Source organism: Coenobita brevimanus, chromosome 87, assembly GCF_032717465.1.
Source record: "Coenobita brevimanus isolate Jiangsu-jjx chromosome 87, ASM3271746v2, whole genome shotgun sequence".
Lineage (NCBI taxonomy): Eukaryota > Metazoa > Arthropoda > Malacostraca > Decapoda > Coenobitidae > Coenobita > Coenobita brevimanus.
Genome location: NC_137040.1, coordinates 2,937,484 through 2,955,816, shown reverse-complemented (window position 1 = coordinate 2,955,816; position 18,333 = coordinate 2,937,484). Strand labels below are relative to the sequence as shown.

Here is an 18,333-nt window from a genome sequence, read left to right as displayed (position 1 = left end):
ACTGGTTGCAGGTGGGTGTGAAACAGCTTTTTGCACTTTGTGATTGTTTCATAATAAAGTATGGTAGCAGCTGATACCAGTACTTTTCTTTGTGATCCATGTATGGAATATAATAAACTACTGAATTTGCAGGAAAACCCAAGCTAGCCTGCTAAAATGTACTTAATACTGAATGCTTAAATTACAGTATAATGGCAGTTCCTTATGTTCATATTGTACATGACTCTTGTACAGGTAGCCAACTCATTTATGGAATGTTTAAAATGGCAAACAGCACTTTGTTACTGACATACCAGAAGGATACTGGAGAGGGATGCCTTCATGTGGTGGCACTGATAGAGCTGGACCTTGATGCTGCCCAGTTATGTCAGTGCCACTGTGAGAAGGCATCCCTCTCAAGCACCATCTTGGATCACAGAAAATATATACAGCACAGGGAGCTTTTTCCTTTCCTGTTATTGAGAGGGATCTCCCTCCATGCTAAGGGATCTTTGTATGCGGTATGTGTTAGGAGTGTAGCTTAATGCTGTATGGTATTGGGTAGTGAGACCTGGGCAGTAAATGAAGAGAATATTTGTAGGCTCAAACATACAGAAGATGGTTATGTAATATGTCCTCGAATGCAGGGCCTGGGGGGGGGGGCTAGGTTTACCACTGAAGAGTTGAGAGAAAGGATGGGGCCAAGTGTGTTAGTGCTGTGATGAGGAGGCGCAGATTGAGATGGTTTGGGCATGTGGAGAGGAAGGAGGATGACAGTTGGGTGTGGAGGGCATGAAGTGTAAACACTGGGGGTGGGTTTGTGAATGGCAGACCGAAAAAGACCTGGGACAAGGTCATAGAGTGTGACCTCAGGGATATGGGACTGCACAGGGAGGTTGCCAGAGATTGAGCAGCATGGAGAACTGCCACTAGGTGACCAACACTGATGCATGCATGTTGGGGCCTTTATGAATGATACGTTATGATATATTTAGAGCTATAGTGTCTTTACTGTTTTGGCTTCTTGTGGCATCAAATGAACAGTCTTTACTGAACTAATTGTATTGTAAACATTACATCTCACAAATATGTACTGTCAAATGCCTGACATTTTTAAAATGTCAGAAAAGTATCATACCTGTGCATGTTAAGCATTTTGTTAGACTGAATGCAAGGTGAATATATGGAAGCAAGAATTCACGTATGGTAGGCTGTATAGTGCTGCTGATATAATCAGAAGGGCTTATCCTCCCGAGCTAAACCTAGATAGATCATATAGCCCTGCTAGGGTAACGGGAGAACGCCCTTCCCAGCAAGGCTGCCACCTGGGCGGGGCGTGAACTCTCGACCTCGTGGTCTCAAGTCAAGCACTCAACCACTGAGATACACTGCTCCCCACTGTATCATACCAGTGCATGTTAAGTATTTTGTTAGACTGAATGCATGGTAAAATATATGTAAGCATGAATTCATGTACAGGCTGTATAGTGCTGCTGAGCTGATAAGCAATTTTTTGCCTCCTTGTCATCATTTTCTCTTTTCCAGTAAAATTCCATTATTCACCAATACTTGCAAAGGCATATTAGCCATAATTAAAGTAAGTAAAGATTTCCATGTTTTCAGCTTATGTATGCTGAGCAGCCATGGCCCTGCGTGGCTCCTCAAGACCTTTGAGGGATCTGTCAGATACTGAAGAGATGGACGAGGATGACTATGACTCAGATGCCACCAACATGTCCGTTGAATCACAGGACTTCATTGGGGAAGGTTAGGACTCATTTCGCCAGTACGAATGTGTTAGCACTGTATAGTAACTCTGTCATATACGGTACTGAGGAGATGGAAGAGGATGACAGTGACTCCACACAACCACAATGTCCCTTGATTCACACTTCATCACTGAAGTGAAAATTTAGCTGTCATACAGTCTTTACAAAATCTGTTGGTCAACTTTAATAACCCATTTTTCAGTCATACATTATAAATACAGTATATATACAGTATTGTATATATATATATATATATATATATATTTTGTGTGTGTGTGTGTGTGTACTATATGTATGGATTTATTGATGACTAGTGCCATTAAAAACAAAAAGTAATCCCTCTATTATCCGGACGTCCATTATCCGAACAATCCATTACCCAGACTTTGTGATCTGGCTGTTCGAAACCATTATTCAGACATTTTTCCATTTTATCCAGGCAAAATGCTTGCTTCTGGGTGGAAATTATGCCTGTGTGAACATTTTCACCCAGCTGGGCCCTGCAATGGTATTTGCTAGTCTGTGGTTTATGGGTCTGCTTGACCATGGTAATTGCTTGGCTGTGGTTTACAGGTCTGCTTGACCAGATTGAGTAGTGTTAAACAACAGGAACAAGTGCTGTACAATGTACTGTTAGTGACCTTTTACAATGCCTTTCAAAGTTAGGCTAAATATGAAGGGGGGCCAGGGGAGAGGTCATTATCCGGACAGATCCACTTTCCGGACCTGCCTTTGGCTCTGTTACATCAGATAATCGAGGTATTACCGTACTGAATAGGCAGTGTATGTTAAAGAGTGTGCTTAGTGAGAGAGGGTAGGGTTTGGAAATTGCTGAGTTGTTGCTTACTGATAGTGTCGTGTCAAGTAATGATGATTGGAAGTTGCAAAACTTTAGTGAATAAGTTTGGAAGTGTGTGCTGTAAATGGAGTTTGAAGGTGAATGTAAATAAGAGTGGTGTTATGGTCTTTGAGAGGAGGTTGTGGATTGCAGGAAAAGGGTAGCTGCAGCCTATGGTCAACCAGGTTCATGTCCAGATGATCATGGAACTATGACAGCAAGAACAGCAACCTTCTTTTATATTATTGATATATTAATATTCAACCTTCTTTTATATTATTGATTTTTTTATATTATCATCATAGATCACATATATGCCTTACAAGAATAGAGTCCTTGTTTTGTGAAACTGACTGAAAATTTTAAAAACATATATGTACACTTGCAGAAACTGAGGATGTGGCCACTGAAGATGAACCAGACTCAGATGTACTAGTTGTAAGTACACTGTACTGTATTTAGTGTGTGTGTGTGTGTGTGTGTGTGGATGGGCAGGCAGGAATGCATGCTTGTAAGTGTATGTATAGCCCCCCCCCTCTCTCTCTCTCTCTCTCTCTCTCTCTCTCTCTCCCTAAGTAAAACCACAGTGGATTATCAGAAGGTTATATCTGGTGATTATCAGTGTGCAATATTTGTGATAAATAGGTGATGTAGTGGTATTACAGATAGGCTGCAAAATAATGCTGAGTGTGCAGTGTGTAAGGGAGAGCATGCAGAGATGGGAAAGGATTGACTTTTCTGGAGAGTCTCTTGAGTGAGTGGATGAGTTTTTTTATTTGAATGACATGATATCTACTAGAGGTGGGGCTGGAGCTAGCTCAGTGACTAGGATAAAGGGTGGTTGGAAGAAGTTCGGGGAGCCGTTGCCTCTCTTGACATTGAAAGGAGTGTGCAGTGTGTAAGGGAGAGCATGCAGAGATGGGAAAGGATTGACTTTTCTGGAGAGTCTCTTGAGTGAGTGGATGAGTTTTTTTATTTGAATGACATGATATCTACTAGAGGTGGGGCTGGAGCTAGCTCAGTGACTAGGATAAAGGGTGGTTGGAAGAAGTTCGGGGAGCCGTTGCCTCTCTTGACATTGAAAGGGCTCTCCCTACATGCCTAGGGGTCCTTGTATGTAGCATGTGTTAGGAGTGTAATGCTGTGTGGCAGAGACTTGGACTGTAATGGAAGAGTATATTCGTTGGCTCCAGTACACAGAGACAATGATGATTTGATGGATGTGTAGTGAGTCCTTGAATGATAGGCCTGGGGGAGGGGGTTAGGATTGTGAATGAAGGGTTGAGTGGAAATTTGGGATTTGAATGTTTAAGTGTTGCGATGGAGAGGGGTAGATTGAGATGGTTTGGCCATGTTAAGAGGATGGAAGACAGCAATTGGGTGTGGAAGGGTGAGAAGTGTGAATGTTAAGTGTAGGTTGCGAGTGCCAGACCAAAAAAAAAAAAAAAAAAAAAAAAACCCTGGAGTGAGGTCGTTGCGTGTGACCTCAGGAATAAGGGACTGAATAGGGAGACTACCAGAGATTGAGTAATGTGGAGAGCTGCCATTAGATGACCAAGGCCAGTGCATGCAAGCATGTTGGAGCCTTGGTTAACCCGTTAACTGCTCATGGCAGTTTTTTTTGGAGGTGTCCGTGGTGCGCAGACGTAGGGATAAAAATGAAATTTCCCAAAGGCCAAATTTTGTCTTAGGAATTGAGAGAACACATATCAAGGTATATAGTAACGAAATATTAGCTCAATATTTACCTTGGTAAAGCCATGGATGAACATCGAAGTGTCTTGACTCCCTATTGAAATGTATGGTTTTCATTTTCTTTTTTGGTTTCGGTTTTGAAGGCTCAAACATGCTTGCATGGGTCAGCCTTGGTCACAGTGGCATTATATTCGAAATTCACCTGTGCAGCCAGGGCTGTATTGAGCAGTTGCACTCGGAACAGCCCAGACTGTATAGAGCAGTTAACGGGTTAATGATACAGTACGATACAAGAATGGAACAATCATTATGCACACAGTTTACTTAGAGTGTCATCAACACAGAGTTACCTTTCAGCATTGGTTCTTCCTTTTTCATTTCTCTTTTTTACTTGTTTTTAATACGGACTAGTGTGACAAATGGGTAAAAGTTGAAAATTCAAAGGTTACTAATGACAAAATGCTCACAAATGAAGAAATACACCACATAGTAAGAAGCAGATAGAAAGAGTGTCTTGGAAAACTTATGATTGAGTAAATGGGAAAGAATGTGTCAGTATGCTAAATGCTGGTTTAATTTATTTTGTGACGGCACAAAGGAGGAATGAAGTACACCAGAAGTACTTAAATTCCATTGCAAGCAATGTATCTGTAGCTAGACACCATAATCCACAAAGGGCAGCCATTTGACTTTGAATTAGTTGTTTTACAAGGAGGGGCACTAACATGTAGGGAACATGTATGGGTTGGTTATTTGGTTGCCACCCAGTGTTGTAGATGGTTTTCTGGGTTACAGGAAACCAGTAGGCTTGTCACTCAATGCAAAGCCACCTGAAAAGGAAAGAAGAGCAATAAAAAGTGACAGGAAAAATGAGAGAAATAGAAAGAGAGGATGGCAGACACAGAAAAAGAATGATAAAGGTGAAGAAAGAAGTAGACAGCTGTACATCAAGTGAGTGGATGATGGTTGCCCAACCTATTAAGCAACTTTGCCCTTTTTGCTTGATTTACAGTACTAATTGTACAGAAGAAGTTGCTGTATTTTATATCACGTCCCAGACTTATGACTGCCTGGACTATATTGTTAAGTGAAATGAAAACCATTGTGCTGTAAGTAGAAAAAAGTACCGGTATGTATTCTAATGTACTGTATTATTAATGTGCATAGAAGTATGATTCCCCCGAGCTAGACCTAGATAGATCATATAGCCCTGCTAGAGTTACAGGGGAGCACCACCCCTCCCAGCCAAGGCAGCTACCTGGGCGCGGTGCTAACTCTTGACCTCTCGATCTAGAGCCACACACTTCACTTCTGAGCTACCCAGCTACCCTAATGTGCATAGAGAGAATGTGTATCACTTTGTATAAAACAGAACTATTTAACAGCTTCTCAATCCTTTTTGATCCAGCACCAGGAGGGGAGTCCAATATTAGAAAGAAGAATGTCTACGAGTCAAGAAGTACGTAACTATGTAACCCAAGCAAGAACGAGAAGGCGGATACTGGAGATTCCCACAGATAGTGAAGAGGTTAGTTAATGCAGTGTATACTATGTTTTGTCATTCTTACATAAATTCAAAAAATATTATATTACTAGCTGTATTTAAATTTTACTGTATCTAGTCAGTTTTAAAATATTTCTTATGTGGGGGGGACAGACAGATATGGAGGTGTTGGTGTGATAGTTGCGGAGAAATGGGTGGAATATGTTATGAATGTTTTGAGAGTATGCGATAGGATATTGGTAGTGAAAATTCTGTTGGGAAGAAAGATAGCTGCGATTATATCGGCATATGCTCCACAGGCAGGATTGGATGAATCAGAGAAAGATAGATTTTGGGATGATTTAATACATGTAGTGGGTGGTATGCGGGATGATGAGATAGTGATCTTGGGAGGGGACTTAAATGGTCATGTAGGTGAAGCAGCACAAGGTTATGAAGGAGTGCATGGGGGATGTGCGTATGGTCTAAGGAGTGCAGAAGGGGAAAGGATACTCGAGTTTGGGGAGGCAACGGACATGATTGTGTGCAACACATATTTTAGGAAAAGAGACAGTAGGTTAATTACGTATGAGTCTGGGCGAAATAGCAGTCAGATAGATTATTTTCTGGTTAGGAGGGCCGATAGGAGGTTAGTGAGGGATGTTAAAGTTATAGGAGGTGAGGAGTGTGTGCAGCAGCACAAACTATTGATTTGTGATATGGTGCTTAAAGAACAAGTGATGAAAAAGAGGACTTATGTACCTAGGAGGAAAATATGGAAGCTGAAAAACCAAGTAGTAAGGGATGCCTTCTATAGCGAGTTGAGGAGAGTGGTGGCTGAACAGGGAGCTGTAGACAGAGGCATTAATGAACAGTACAGAGCCCTCAAGAACAATTTCTTGAGAGTTACTGATGTAACATGTGGTTGGACAAGAGGACCACCAAGACACAAAGTAACTTGGTGGTGGGATGAGGGCTTTTCCGGGAATGGAAGAAGGGTGGTAGCAAAGAGGAATATTTGGCTGCCAAGCGTAGGGCTAGAAGAGATGTATACAGGGCAAAGTCTGAGTCACAGAGACAATTACTTGATAACCTAAATCATGGGGAAAGGAAAAATATATTTAGGGTGGCAGGTCAGGTGAAGAGGGATAATCGGGATATTATAGGTGAGCAGTGTGTGAAGAATGATGAAGAAAGGGTAGTGGTGAACAGTGAGGATATTAAAGATGCATGGAGAGAGCATTATAACCGGTTGTTGAATGAGGAGTTTGACTGGGACAGGGAAGGTTTGGAGCCAGCAGATCCAGTGTCTGGCCCTTGGCCTTTGATTGATACTGCTACTGTGAGTGAGGCAATAGGCAGGATGAGGGTGGGGAAGGCAGCAGGTGTGTCTGGGTTGACTGCCGAAATGTTGAAGGCCTCAGGCGATATAGGGGTGAGTTTAGTCACTGACCTGATAAATAGGATTATTTATGAGTGTGTTGTCCCAGATGATTGGCTGAAGAGTGTAACTGTAAATGTGTATAAAGGGAAGGGTGATGCCCTGGAAAGAGGAAATTATAGAGGTATAAAGCTTTTAGATCAGATAATGAAGGTAATGGAGAGAGTTTTAGAAGGTATGATTAGAGAAAGAGTGAATATTGATGAGATGCAGTTTGGGTTTATGCCAGGTAGGGGGACCACTGATGCCATATTCATTGTTCGACAGCTTCAGGAAAAATATATTGGTAGGAGAAGGGATCTTTATTTTGTTTTTGTTGATTTGGAAAAGGCCTTTGACAGAGTCCCTAGAGAGGTGGTGAAGTGGGCAGTGAGAAAGCTTGGCTTGGAGGAGTGGCTGGTTAGGGTGGTTTTGTCCATGTATGTGGGTGCTCACACCCAGGTGAGAGGGAATGGAGATTTGAGTGATGAGTTTTCCATGAATGTTGGTGTGCATCAGGGGTCAGTCTTGAGTCCTATGTTGTTTATCATGGTACTTGAAGCCTTTTCACTTGACTTTAGAAACGGACTCCCGTGGGAGTTGTTGTATGCTGATGATTTGGTGTTGATTGCAGAGAACGAAAGGGAGGCGGAGGAAAGGTTTAGGACGTGGAGAGATGGTATGGGGCAAAAGGGTTTAAGGGTAAATGCAGATAAAACAAAAGTGATGATATCTAGGGTTGGTGGCGGTACTGTCAAAGACGTGGAGAGTGGCCATGTGCAGTTTGCCACAAGGGTGTGGGAAGTAATTCCATCTTGTGCGGTGTGTGTGATAAATGGGTGCATAAGAGATGTAGTGGTATCAGAGGTAGACTGCGAGATAATGCTGATTTTATGTGTATGGCGTGCCCGGGTGAGCAGGTGGAGATTGTCAGACGTGAAAGGATTGAACTTGCTGGTGAATCTCTTGAGTGTGTGGAAGAGTTTTGTTATTTGGGAGACATGTGTGCAGGAGCTAGCTCTGTGGCTAGGGTGAGAAGTGGTTGGAAGAAGTTCAGGGAGCTCTTGCCTCTCCTGACATTGAGAGGGCTCTCCCTACATGCTAAGGGGTCTTTGTATGCAGCATGTGTTAGGAGTGTAATGCTGTGTGGTAGTGAGACCTGGGCAGTGAAGGAAGAAGATATTCGCCAGCTCAGACGTACAGAAATGACAATGATTAGGTGGATGTGTAGTGCGTCCCTGCGTCCAAGGCCTGGAGGGGCTGGGTTTATGATGGAAGAGTTGAGAGGTAGGATGGGACTGGAGTGTATTGGCGTTGTGATGAGGAGAGTAGATTGAGGTGGTTTGGACATGTGGAGAGGATGGGGGATGATAATTGGGTGAGGAAGGTGAGAAGTGTTAATATTGGGGGTGGGGTTATGAGGGGTAGACCGAGAAAGACATGGGAGGGTTAAGGGACTGAACAGGTAGGCTGCAGTGGATCGTGCAGCGTGGAGAGCCGCCATTAGGTGACCAAGGCCGACACATGCAAGCATGTTGGAGCCTTTAAAAACAAAACGAAACGAAACGTGTATGCAGAACTCAGATTCCAACATTGTAACTTACTTGTAGGAATTCAGAATGATCATAGCTTATTTATGTATTGTACAGTACTGGTACTGTACTGTGAACTATTTATGCATTGTACAGTACTGGTACTGTACTGTACTGTGAACTAGCATTCTTGTGAATCAGATAAGGTTTGTCTCAGATTTGGTCGGTTGTCTGGGACTTCAGGTATCTTTTTATTGCTTGGGGGAGTGTACTGGTCCAAAGTATTTCCAGCCAAGCACCACTTTATATTATCATCCATCCACTCATCATCCACTCTTGCTACCCAATCAGGAGTGTAGGGCCAGGTTACTCAGGTCACATTTATGGCAAGGGTTATAAGCCAAATGGTTTTCTGTATACCAGGAAACCATTTACTATGGATGGTAACCATATAACCAAATTATGGCACCTGGTGGCTTAGTGGGTAATTAAAGTACTCCAGTCGGATTGAGCTGGTGCAGGTTTACGTCCAAGTAGTGGTTGGGGTTTATTGCTCATGTAATGCAGCTCAGGGATGAGTGAGGCTGGTCACTTTCTTCATGAATGGCAGAACCAACTTGCCTATGCCCAGGCTTCTATGCTCCTCATGGGGCAACAGTGGATTAGATGATGACGATGATGTTATTGGTAACTCACCCCCTGAGTGACATTATTTGAACAGTTACCCCCCCCCCCCACTCCATTTTGATCCATAAAAGCTGCAGCTATTTGGAATACCATAACCAAAAAATCCAAATACAGGACTAGTATCTTATGTATTTAATTGATAGCCATGCTACCACAGTCCTTTAGGTATCACACAGATGCTGTATTTTGTTCTATCAGATTATATTTTGTTAGACTAGGTTAGATTTTGTCAGATAAATTTCTCAGTTTATCCTCTTGTAAGACAGTATAAGTTCATAAAATCCAGCATCCCTTGATTTATGTTACATATGATCGGCAGGTTGCTTGCATACTGTATAAGGTACTGTGGGTCCTTGGTTTATGTTGGTAAGGTGGCTGTCACACTCTGGTGCTGTGTAATCCAAATTCACATAACTAGTTCCATAAGAACTGTTATTTCATTGTTGTGCCAATGAAACATCAGTATTACTTTCAGCTTCCTTCTGTTAACCCTAAGTTAAGTTTTTTGTCCTCCAGTGGTTATTAACCCTGTTACAGAATTTGATCCAGGTGCCATGGTGAATATTTTCAAAGTTCGTTTTTCATTGTTTTGTCAGAGTCACATACAGTAATCCCTCCAATATCCGACTCAATAGAGCCAAAGGCATGTCCAGAAAGTGGGTTTGTTTGGACACTGGGAAAATGCCTCCTGGACAGGTACTTATGGACCCTAACCCAGCCTAACTCAGAAAACTACCTACATAACTCCATACCAGACATACATAGCACCTATTTAAGACCCTCTTCACACAAATAAGGGACAGAAAGCATGAAATAAATGAAAGGAACCAGAGAATGAGGAATTAGAAGTGAGTATGGAAAATATTTAGCAGTGTACAGGGTACTTGCAACACATCCTCTAAGGCTCTGACAGTGGTGAAAATGCTCTTGAAGCACATATAGTAATCCAGTGTTATGTTGCACTTAATCCTTTGCACCATGAATTATAATTGTTTAACACTGCATATTCTGTTCTTACTTGCACCACACCACTTGCAACTGCCAGTTTGCACTGTGCACTTAATCCTTTGCACTCTGAATTCTGATTTCTTAACACTGCACAACACTGTAAATTTCCATGTGGTCTAGTGGCGAGGTATTGCAGTTTATTCACAAAAGCATATGCGGCATCCATTGCGATGAGCGTCTAGTCAGGATGGTAGTAAGGCAGTAACTGGGGAGGGGAGAAAGCAAGGGGCTGCAATTAAACACAGCTGTTCAGCATCGTGCGCGCTAAGTTCAAAGTATGGTTGGAAAAAATGTCCTTTTTTGGGGGGGGGGGTTTCCGAATATTAAAGGGATTACTGTAAATTATTTTAGAAGGAAAAGTTTTCAAGTACGGTGAAATTCATCCTATTCTAACACGTCATAGTAGGACATACAGTAAGTGGCACAAAGTAAAACAGTTTGCAATTCTCTATGCCTTCTTGGAGTGACAGGAGACACTAGAAAGCTGCTGGCTCATTTATCATGCATGCTTTGCCATCTTTGCATACATACATACATACACACATCTATAAAAACTGGCATTGTGTTTCCTCTTTAGGAATTCCTGTACTGAGGTAGGCCATGGCACAGATGTTATGAACCGGAAGCTAAACCAAGTCCCAAAACCATCTTATGACTTTCCTGTAGTTGCTGGAAGCTGTTGGAAAAAAAAGAAATTTCAGATGTATACTGTATATACTTTTTTTTTTTTTTTCCAATAGAAATCTTAAACCATTATTGGAAAGCTCAAGAAATTCTGCTTCAAAACAAATTCCTGAATTGTCTTGACCTTGATCTGCAAGACTGAAACTATATTAACAGTGTTTTTCATTTTTCACAGTACAGTAAGGTAGTCATAATCTTGTCTTTTCAGTTTCTTTTTGCGTTCATAACACAGATTTACAGTATACCATTCTGTGAGAGTGAGAGAAACTCATTTTGCTTATCACTAAGTTGTTTTCTTGAAGAGCATTACTTCAGATGGACTGAAAACTTAGAAACATAGGTAACTAGAAAGCATTCTGAAGGCGCATACCTCCGTCAATGCCATTGCAGGATGTGGATCCGGATCTGCCCCCAAATTTAATCAATTCTTTCTTGGCCTATAGCCTGCCCTTCCACAGAGTTTCATTGAAATTCATTGAGAATTTTGGAGATATCATGTGGACAAACAAAGAGATAAACACAGGTGAATGCATAGTCTCCTCAAACTCCATTGGCAGAGATAATTACATACAGGATGTTATGTGGCTACAAGTAAGCTTACTTATCACAGTATTTAATGTATGGTATAGTAAACTGAAAGTCATTACCAGTCTGTCAGACTAACTTGCACTGCCACCTTATCGCACCTTTATATTTTGTTACACACACACTGCTTTATGTATTCTAAATCTCTGTCAGTACTCCTGAAATGCCAATGAGTCATCAAAATCACCTCCATCACCAACACAGCCCCACTTCCTGTAGTTAAATACTATAGACTCCTATTGATATACCACACCAAAGTAAAGATTTTGTTTTCTTTTTTATATGACAAATCTGTGGTAGAATGTGTATGTAAATATACATGTGTAAATTGCATTCAGCCTTTGGTACTGTCTGTGATGTTAATGTTGGAAAGGGCCTGTGGATAATGAATTACTGAGAAGTTTAATCATCATACCTGTTTGTTTATTTTTGCATATAAACCCAAACCTCTTCTGCAGATTTTGGGATTTGTGAAAACCATGTGGTATCAGAATACATGTAAGATGGATTGAACCTTTTATTGGGAAAATAATTAGAGGCCAGAGCCCTCAAGAACTAGATCGTCATATTCCCTTCAGGCTAATCTTCCACCCAGTTTTTTCAGACAAAAGGTATACTGTTGGATTAAGCACACTCTTATCTGTTTGTTAAGCTAGCTAGAGATTATATTAGGCATAAGGAGTAACAGTGGCAAAGAAAGGTAACAAAATTGTCAGCAAATAATGTTGATCCTTTAAGGAACCTTTAGAATTAGCACACAGATACTGCATGGGGACATACATTGTTTTTATTTTTATTTATTTTTTTCTGCTAGTCAGAACCTGTGGTAGCAGCCGTAGATCAAGATGAGTCCAGTACATCCCCTGAACCACCAGGAGAACCCCCTTCAGTATCCCCACAGCACATTCCCCCTCGGAATGAACCTCCGTCACCTCAGTTCCACTTAGATACCTCATCCCCTCAGTCTGCCCCAATAATTGAGGTTTCATCTGAACCTGTACCCCAGTTCCAATTACCACATTCAGGGGATGAGACTGGATCTGCTCTGGATCAGCCCAGCACAAGCACTGCAGCTAGAGAGGAAATAATGCCACAGAATTCTCCTGGAGACAGTCCATCTGGATCTCCTTGTACTTCACCCAAGAAACCGGAACAAGGTAAATAGAAATTTTACAGTTACATAACATCATCATTAATATCACGGCACAGTACTAAATATATTAAAGTTTTATTGAGAGGGAGGGAGAGTACTGAATATACTAAACACAGTGAACTGTTTTACTCAGAGAGAGAATGTACATTGATTTTATAAACTGCTTAGTATCTTGTATTGTCTTTGTTGTACTCTGCTTTTATTAGCATCAGTAGGGCCACCTTGATGTTGCTAACCTAGGCATACTCCCCAGCCTAATCTGCAGTACCAGCTGTTTGCTGCTAGGAAGAATGGAATATAAACAGTCATTGGTTACAGTCAGTCCTCATGTAAAGTCTAGGATGTGTGCCAGCAAAATGCTATTTAAAGTGAAACAGTTTAGATAAATTACATGTTTTGGGTTCATGAATGAGAGTAAAGAGGACATAAAAAAACACTCATTTTTTTAATTCAAAACAAATTTATATTGAATGAAGAACAGATGCAAGTGAGGAATAGGTGTTAATTCATCAGCAGTTTAGTAATGGAGCAGCAGTAACTTTTGGCTGAAGATGTATTTTGTTCTCATTTATTCATACTACCTTCAAATGATTATCCTACTCAGAGAAATCAGGTTGTAGAGGGACCCATGGAGACTAATTATGACCCTGTCATTGTAAATGGGCAAGCCTGAGAAAGTTCCTGAGAAGTAACAGTAATAAAGTGTAGTAACATACATCATTGGAGTGAAAGGATTAAATGAGGACTACGTGTGCTCCTGATTCTTCAGACTTTGTGAAGCAGCCATTAACTGTTGATAAACTGGTTTTACTCTCCTGTATCACATAATGTACAAAGTAATGACATAGACCTCAAGATGGCAGATTCATAGGCACCTCCTTTCTAATGTCTATATTATTAAAGCTCAGAGCATGAAAATGTGGACGAGCCCCAGTTTTTTCAGCATTAATTTCATGAGCATTTGATAACAGCAGTGCTGTCTGACCTTTTTTTTTTATCATTGCTGACTGAATAGAGAGGCTGCAAGAGATCAAAATGCCTGGAGAGCTGCCATTAGGTGACCAAGGCTGATGCATAGAAGCATGCTGGAATTTTTATAAATAAATATGCACTGTAATGTGGAATGCAGGCTTATAACAACCAACAGTTACAGGTGTTCCAAAAATACCAGTTACAGGTGTTCCAAAAATAACCAACACCTCTGCACTCACTTTTAATAACAGAGTTGCAGATCCTCAGTTTAATTCTGCTTTAAGAGAATATCCTCATATTGCTGGTAAAATTCTTAGATCTTTATTAATTACTGTTAACCCTGAAAATTTAAACTATCTTTAGTCAGCAGGAAATTTGATTGTATTATACTTTTGTATGTCATCTCCGACAAACTATCATAGCATTATGAAATATCACAACCATCATTATCATCGTTGTCATCTTGGTCCTTTTTTCCCATTTAACCCACCGACTCCCTATATACGTCCACACATTTTGTCACTGTGACTCTCGTTGACGTATATAAACCCACAGCAATTGCAAGGTCCCTAATTTGCACAATTTTCAAATTTTGCGCGTGATTTTTGGTACGTATGCACGGGACACTTTCCTCTACAAGATGCCAGGCAGGGTCAGTGCCTTACCCCGCATGCCCCCCCCCCCACGCCATTGTCTTGTCAATTCACCTGTTACCAGTGACCTGACCAGTAAAGACATGTGCCACGGTATGAAATTTAAGGCCAGAGTGATTCCCCAATCGATGACAATGTGGAGGACAAAGTTTACATAGCATTAGAGGGAGAAACATTCAGAAATGATAATCAGGTAATGTCACCAAAAAAGTTCAGGTGTGTTGATGTGTTTGGTGAGTGAAACAATGCTATTACTGTGTGAAAACCAATATACTCTCGTACTACATATAAATTCGTACCAAATAAATAAAAGAATACCGTTTATGAGTGGTGTGGTATAGTTACCCTCCCACAGAACTTGTTTTCTTTGGAGCCAGCCTGATAGAAAACACAGTAAGGTAAGGGGTACTGCTAGCTGTACCCAGTATTTTAAACCTCAGGTGATTGATTTCTCTTCTCACCAAAAACGGAGGTTTGAGCCAAAAAAAAAAATTTCCCAAAATTGGTCGGAATTGGGGGGGGGGGGGGTCAGTGGTGGAAAATTGGCCAGAACGAGGCGGGTTAAAGATAAGGTGAAATAAGCTCCATAAACTTGGAAAAAAAAAGTCCTAAAATTGGAAGAACCAATAACAGCACACCCAATAAAATGGGCCACACAGTCATTTACATTTCATGCATGCTTTCTGAGTTCATGCTTCACTTCACAAGCATAATCATTAATACATATTTTTAAATTTTTTCTTTATAGATGCATTTTCCATACACCTGTCAGATCAGCATTTCAGCAGATAAGTTAAAAAAAAAAAAAAAGTGCCAAACTCTCCTCAAATGCTTCTTCTTACATACTTCCTTCAACTATTTTGATCACTTGTCAGTTCCTTAGCCTCATCAACTTCCATATCATCCTCCATTTTTGTATGCCATTCAGCATTAGTGTCCTCTTATACATTTCAAGTTATTAAAACAGTTGTGGGTTCATCCCCACACCTACAGTAGTTACATCACCTGGACCATTATAAATTTTTGCGGCCTTCCCAGGACCTTAGTGTTATCATTTTTCATTTTGTAACGCACATGAACTCATTCAGAGGGAAGGTGGCCCCGCAATGGTACTACTGGAGTCAGGTTATCCCTATTGTAGTCAAACTGCTTTCATCTGTGAGTTGTAATGTTCCCTCCAAGCACACCTGATTTTTTCACTTAAGCAACTACACCATCATTCTTCACAAAATACAAGTATTCACCAACTGTGTCATAACATTTGTTTTGCTGTCCTTAATGCTTTAGTACTGTTACCACCTGTGCCATTCACATTGTACTGTGTTGTCATATGTCGCATTTTTGTTCTGCATGCCCTTTTCCCCTATTCATTCAACTACTAGGTTGCTCATAATTGATCATAAGTTGCTGTAGCTACCGGGTAACAGTTATTTATTCATGTGAATATTAAATACATTCCCTAAAAAGTAAGTTAAGCATGACATTTTATACCAGGAAATCATATTTGTTATCATAACATTCATACCTAAAATGCATTTCTTTATTTTGCAGCAGTATCTGCTATCCCAAGTACTCCAGAGTCTGATGATGAGGGCCAGACTTGTACCATCTGCTTTGAACACTGGAACAACTCTGGCAACCACCGCCTTGTGTCTCTTAAATGTGGCCACTTCTTTGGCCAGGATTGCATTGAGAAGTGGCTGAGAGGCCCAAAAGGCAAGTGTCCTCAGTGTAATGCCAAAGCCTCAAAGAGGGATATCAGGGTTCATTTTGTTAAGTCTCTCAAAGCAATAGACACTGCAGAGAGAGACAGGGTCCTGCAGGAGCTAGAAAAGGAGCGAGAAGCCAAGAGGAGACAAGAAGTTGAGCATGCGCAAACAAAACTGAAGTATGAGTTAAAGGCACAACTAGTTGTCAAGTTACAGGAAGAACTAAAATTATTAAGGAATGCTGCAGCAGGAATTGCTAGTTCACAGGGACGTAGTTTTTCCAGTGGCAGTGAAGGTACTCATGGCAAACTGAGACTAACAATGCATTCTGGAGTGGACATTATAAAAGATGGTGGATGTAGGGTAATGGCATACAATGAGTGGCTGACTATGTTGGTTGTGTCCATGCCCAGTCAGGTAGCAATGTTTCCTGGTTTTGGTGTTAAAAAATTGAATATCCTGGACATGAAACCAGACAGATATGTCCCTCTTCACCAGAAACAGATAAGAGACATAGCATTTAACCCAGTAAAAAATGATCTGCTTTTGTCAGTAGCAATGGATAAGATGGTGAAGCTAACTAACATTTGTTCTAACACTCCAGTTGCCTCCTACCAGGCTGATTCACCACTCTGGAGTTGCTGCTGGAGTGCTGATAATGCTAACCACTTTTTTGTTGGAACAGCTTTAGGATCAGTAATCCAGTATGACACACGTAACACATCAAGCCCTGTGCAAACCATCAAGGTAGCTGGCTCTGGGCCAGTTGTATCCCTGAACTATATTCCATATTGCTGCAGTGCAAACTTCAGCAGTGGAGGACTCCTAGTGGCACGGTTACAATCCTGCTCTTTTGTGGAAATAAAAGATGATGGGGCCCAGGATCATACTCTACCACTGGAAGGTCCTTTCACCTCTGTTTCCGTGGAAACATCAACACGTCACATCTTGGTGTCATGTCGCCCCTGTCAGAAGTTTCCACATGCCAGACATCTAGTGTGCGAACTCCAGAGTGTTGATATTAGTACTGACCCCTCTGTAGTGAATCGTATTGTTACTTCTAACATTGTGCACAGTTTCAAGGGTGGCACCACACAGACGGTTCTTTCACGGACTTGTGCCATGATTAACCCAACACAGGCTGGTAGTGTGTTGGTCTGTGCAAATGATGAGTCTACACAGAGTACTTGTGTGTGGGATCTAGCTACCACATCCTGCTTTCAGCAGATTAAGTGTTCAGAAACAGTCATTGATATTCTTCCTGTCAAGAGTAATCAGTATGTATACCTTACTTTATTAACTGACAAATCTGTGAAATTTTACAAATGGGTTGATAACCTTTAGAAGATTGATCGGAGTGTGTACCACATCTCCAGCTCTGTTTGTGAGGAATGCAAGCAACACCCCATTCTGTGCCCTTGACAACCACACTTTATATTTTCCTGCCACAGGTGAGAAAAACATGGGTTGCAGCTCTTAGTAGAAGTCCTTCTCTCATCATACAGCCACCCATCAGCATCACAGTTTAACTCTTGATGCCATGGTGGGTGGCAGTATGTTGTCCTTGGTCAATGACATCCACCTGCTTGCATGCACAGCCTTGCTCAAGCTGCTACACCTAAATGAAGACTGATAATTTTATTTTTTTGCTGTCATATTCCCTGCATGTAGCTACAATATATCCATCACTGCTGTGATACAAAACTTGAAAAAACAAAAGTTTATTTGTGGTCATTTTTGTGCACTGAGGAGCAGGGTTGTGGAGTCACTGATCATATTTCCCAACTCTGACTCCAGAAATTTTGTAAGTACAACTCCAGCTCTGACATAAGTACAGTATTTACTAAGAGTACAGCACATGGACATGATGCAGATAAACAAATAATATTCATGAATTTTGATAGATGCAGTTCATAAGTCTTCATTTTAAATTCTCTACTTACAGTGCTTGCACAATAATAAATAACCCATTATACATGACTGTTAAATAAACTGAATAAAGTGTTGAAAAGATATGATTGATACCACATCAGAACCAAAAAGCTCGGAGTCAGAGTTGTGGGAATTTCACCGACTCCGACTCTAACCAAAAACACTCCACGACTCCGACTCTGACTCCACAACCTTGCTGAGGAGGGACCTAGAGGGGTAACTGTGCATCCCATT

The 18,333-nt window shown here is 41.1% G+C and overlaps 1 protein-coding gene across 1 annotated transcript; it reads left to right on the top strand.

Annotated features, from left to right (window-relative positions):
- Positions 1–263: 263 nt before the first annotated feature.
- Positions 264–17,511, top strand: LOC145410965 (E3 ubiquitin-protein ligase rfwd3.L-like). The gene is made up of 6 exons (XM_080281021.1): positions 264–366; positions 1,621–1,746; positions 2,975–3,024; positions 5,690–5,809; positions 12,495–12,837; positions 16,010–17,511. Exons 1-6 carry the CDS (start codon positions 264–266, stop codon positions 17,509–17,511), a joined length of 2,244 nt encoding a protein of 747 aa, XP_080137147.1.
- The last annotated feature ends 822 nt before the right edge of the window (positions 17,512–18,333 follow it).

What these genes read in the sequence shown, in the direction of transcription:
- LOC145410965 (XM_080281021.1), top strand. Translation starts at nt 264, where the DNA reads ATGGCAAACAGCACTTTGTTACTGACATACCAGAAGGATACTGGAGAG. An exon ending in ACAGGACTTCATTGGGGAAG is followed by an intron (nt 1,747 to 2,974) that starts GTTAGGACTCAT and finishes GTACACTTGCAG; the next exon opens with AAACTGAGGATGTGGCCACT. An exon ending in CAGACTCAGATGTACTAGTT is followed by an intron (nt 3,025 to 5,689) that starts GTAAGTACACTG and finishes TTTTTGATCCAG; the next exon opens with CACCAGGAGGGGAGTCCAAT.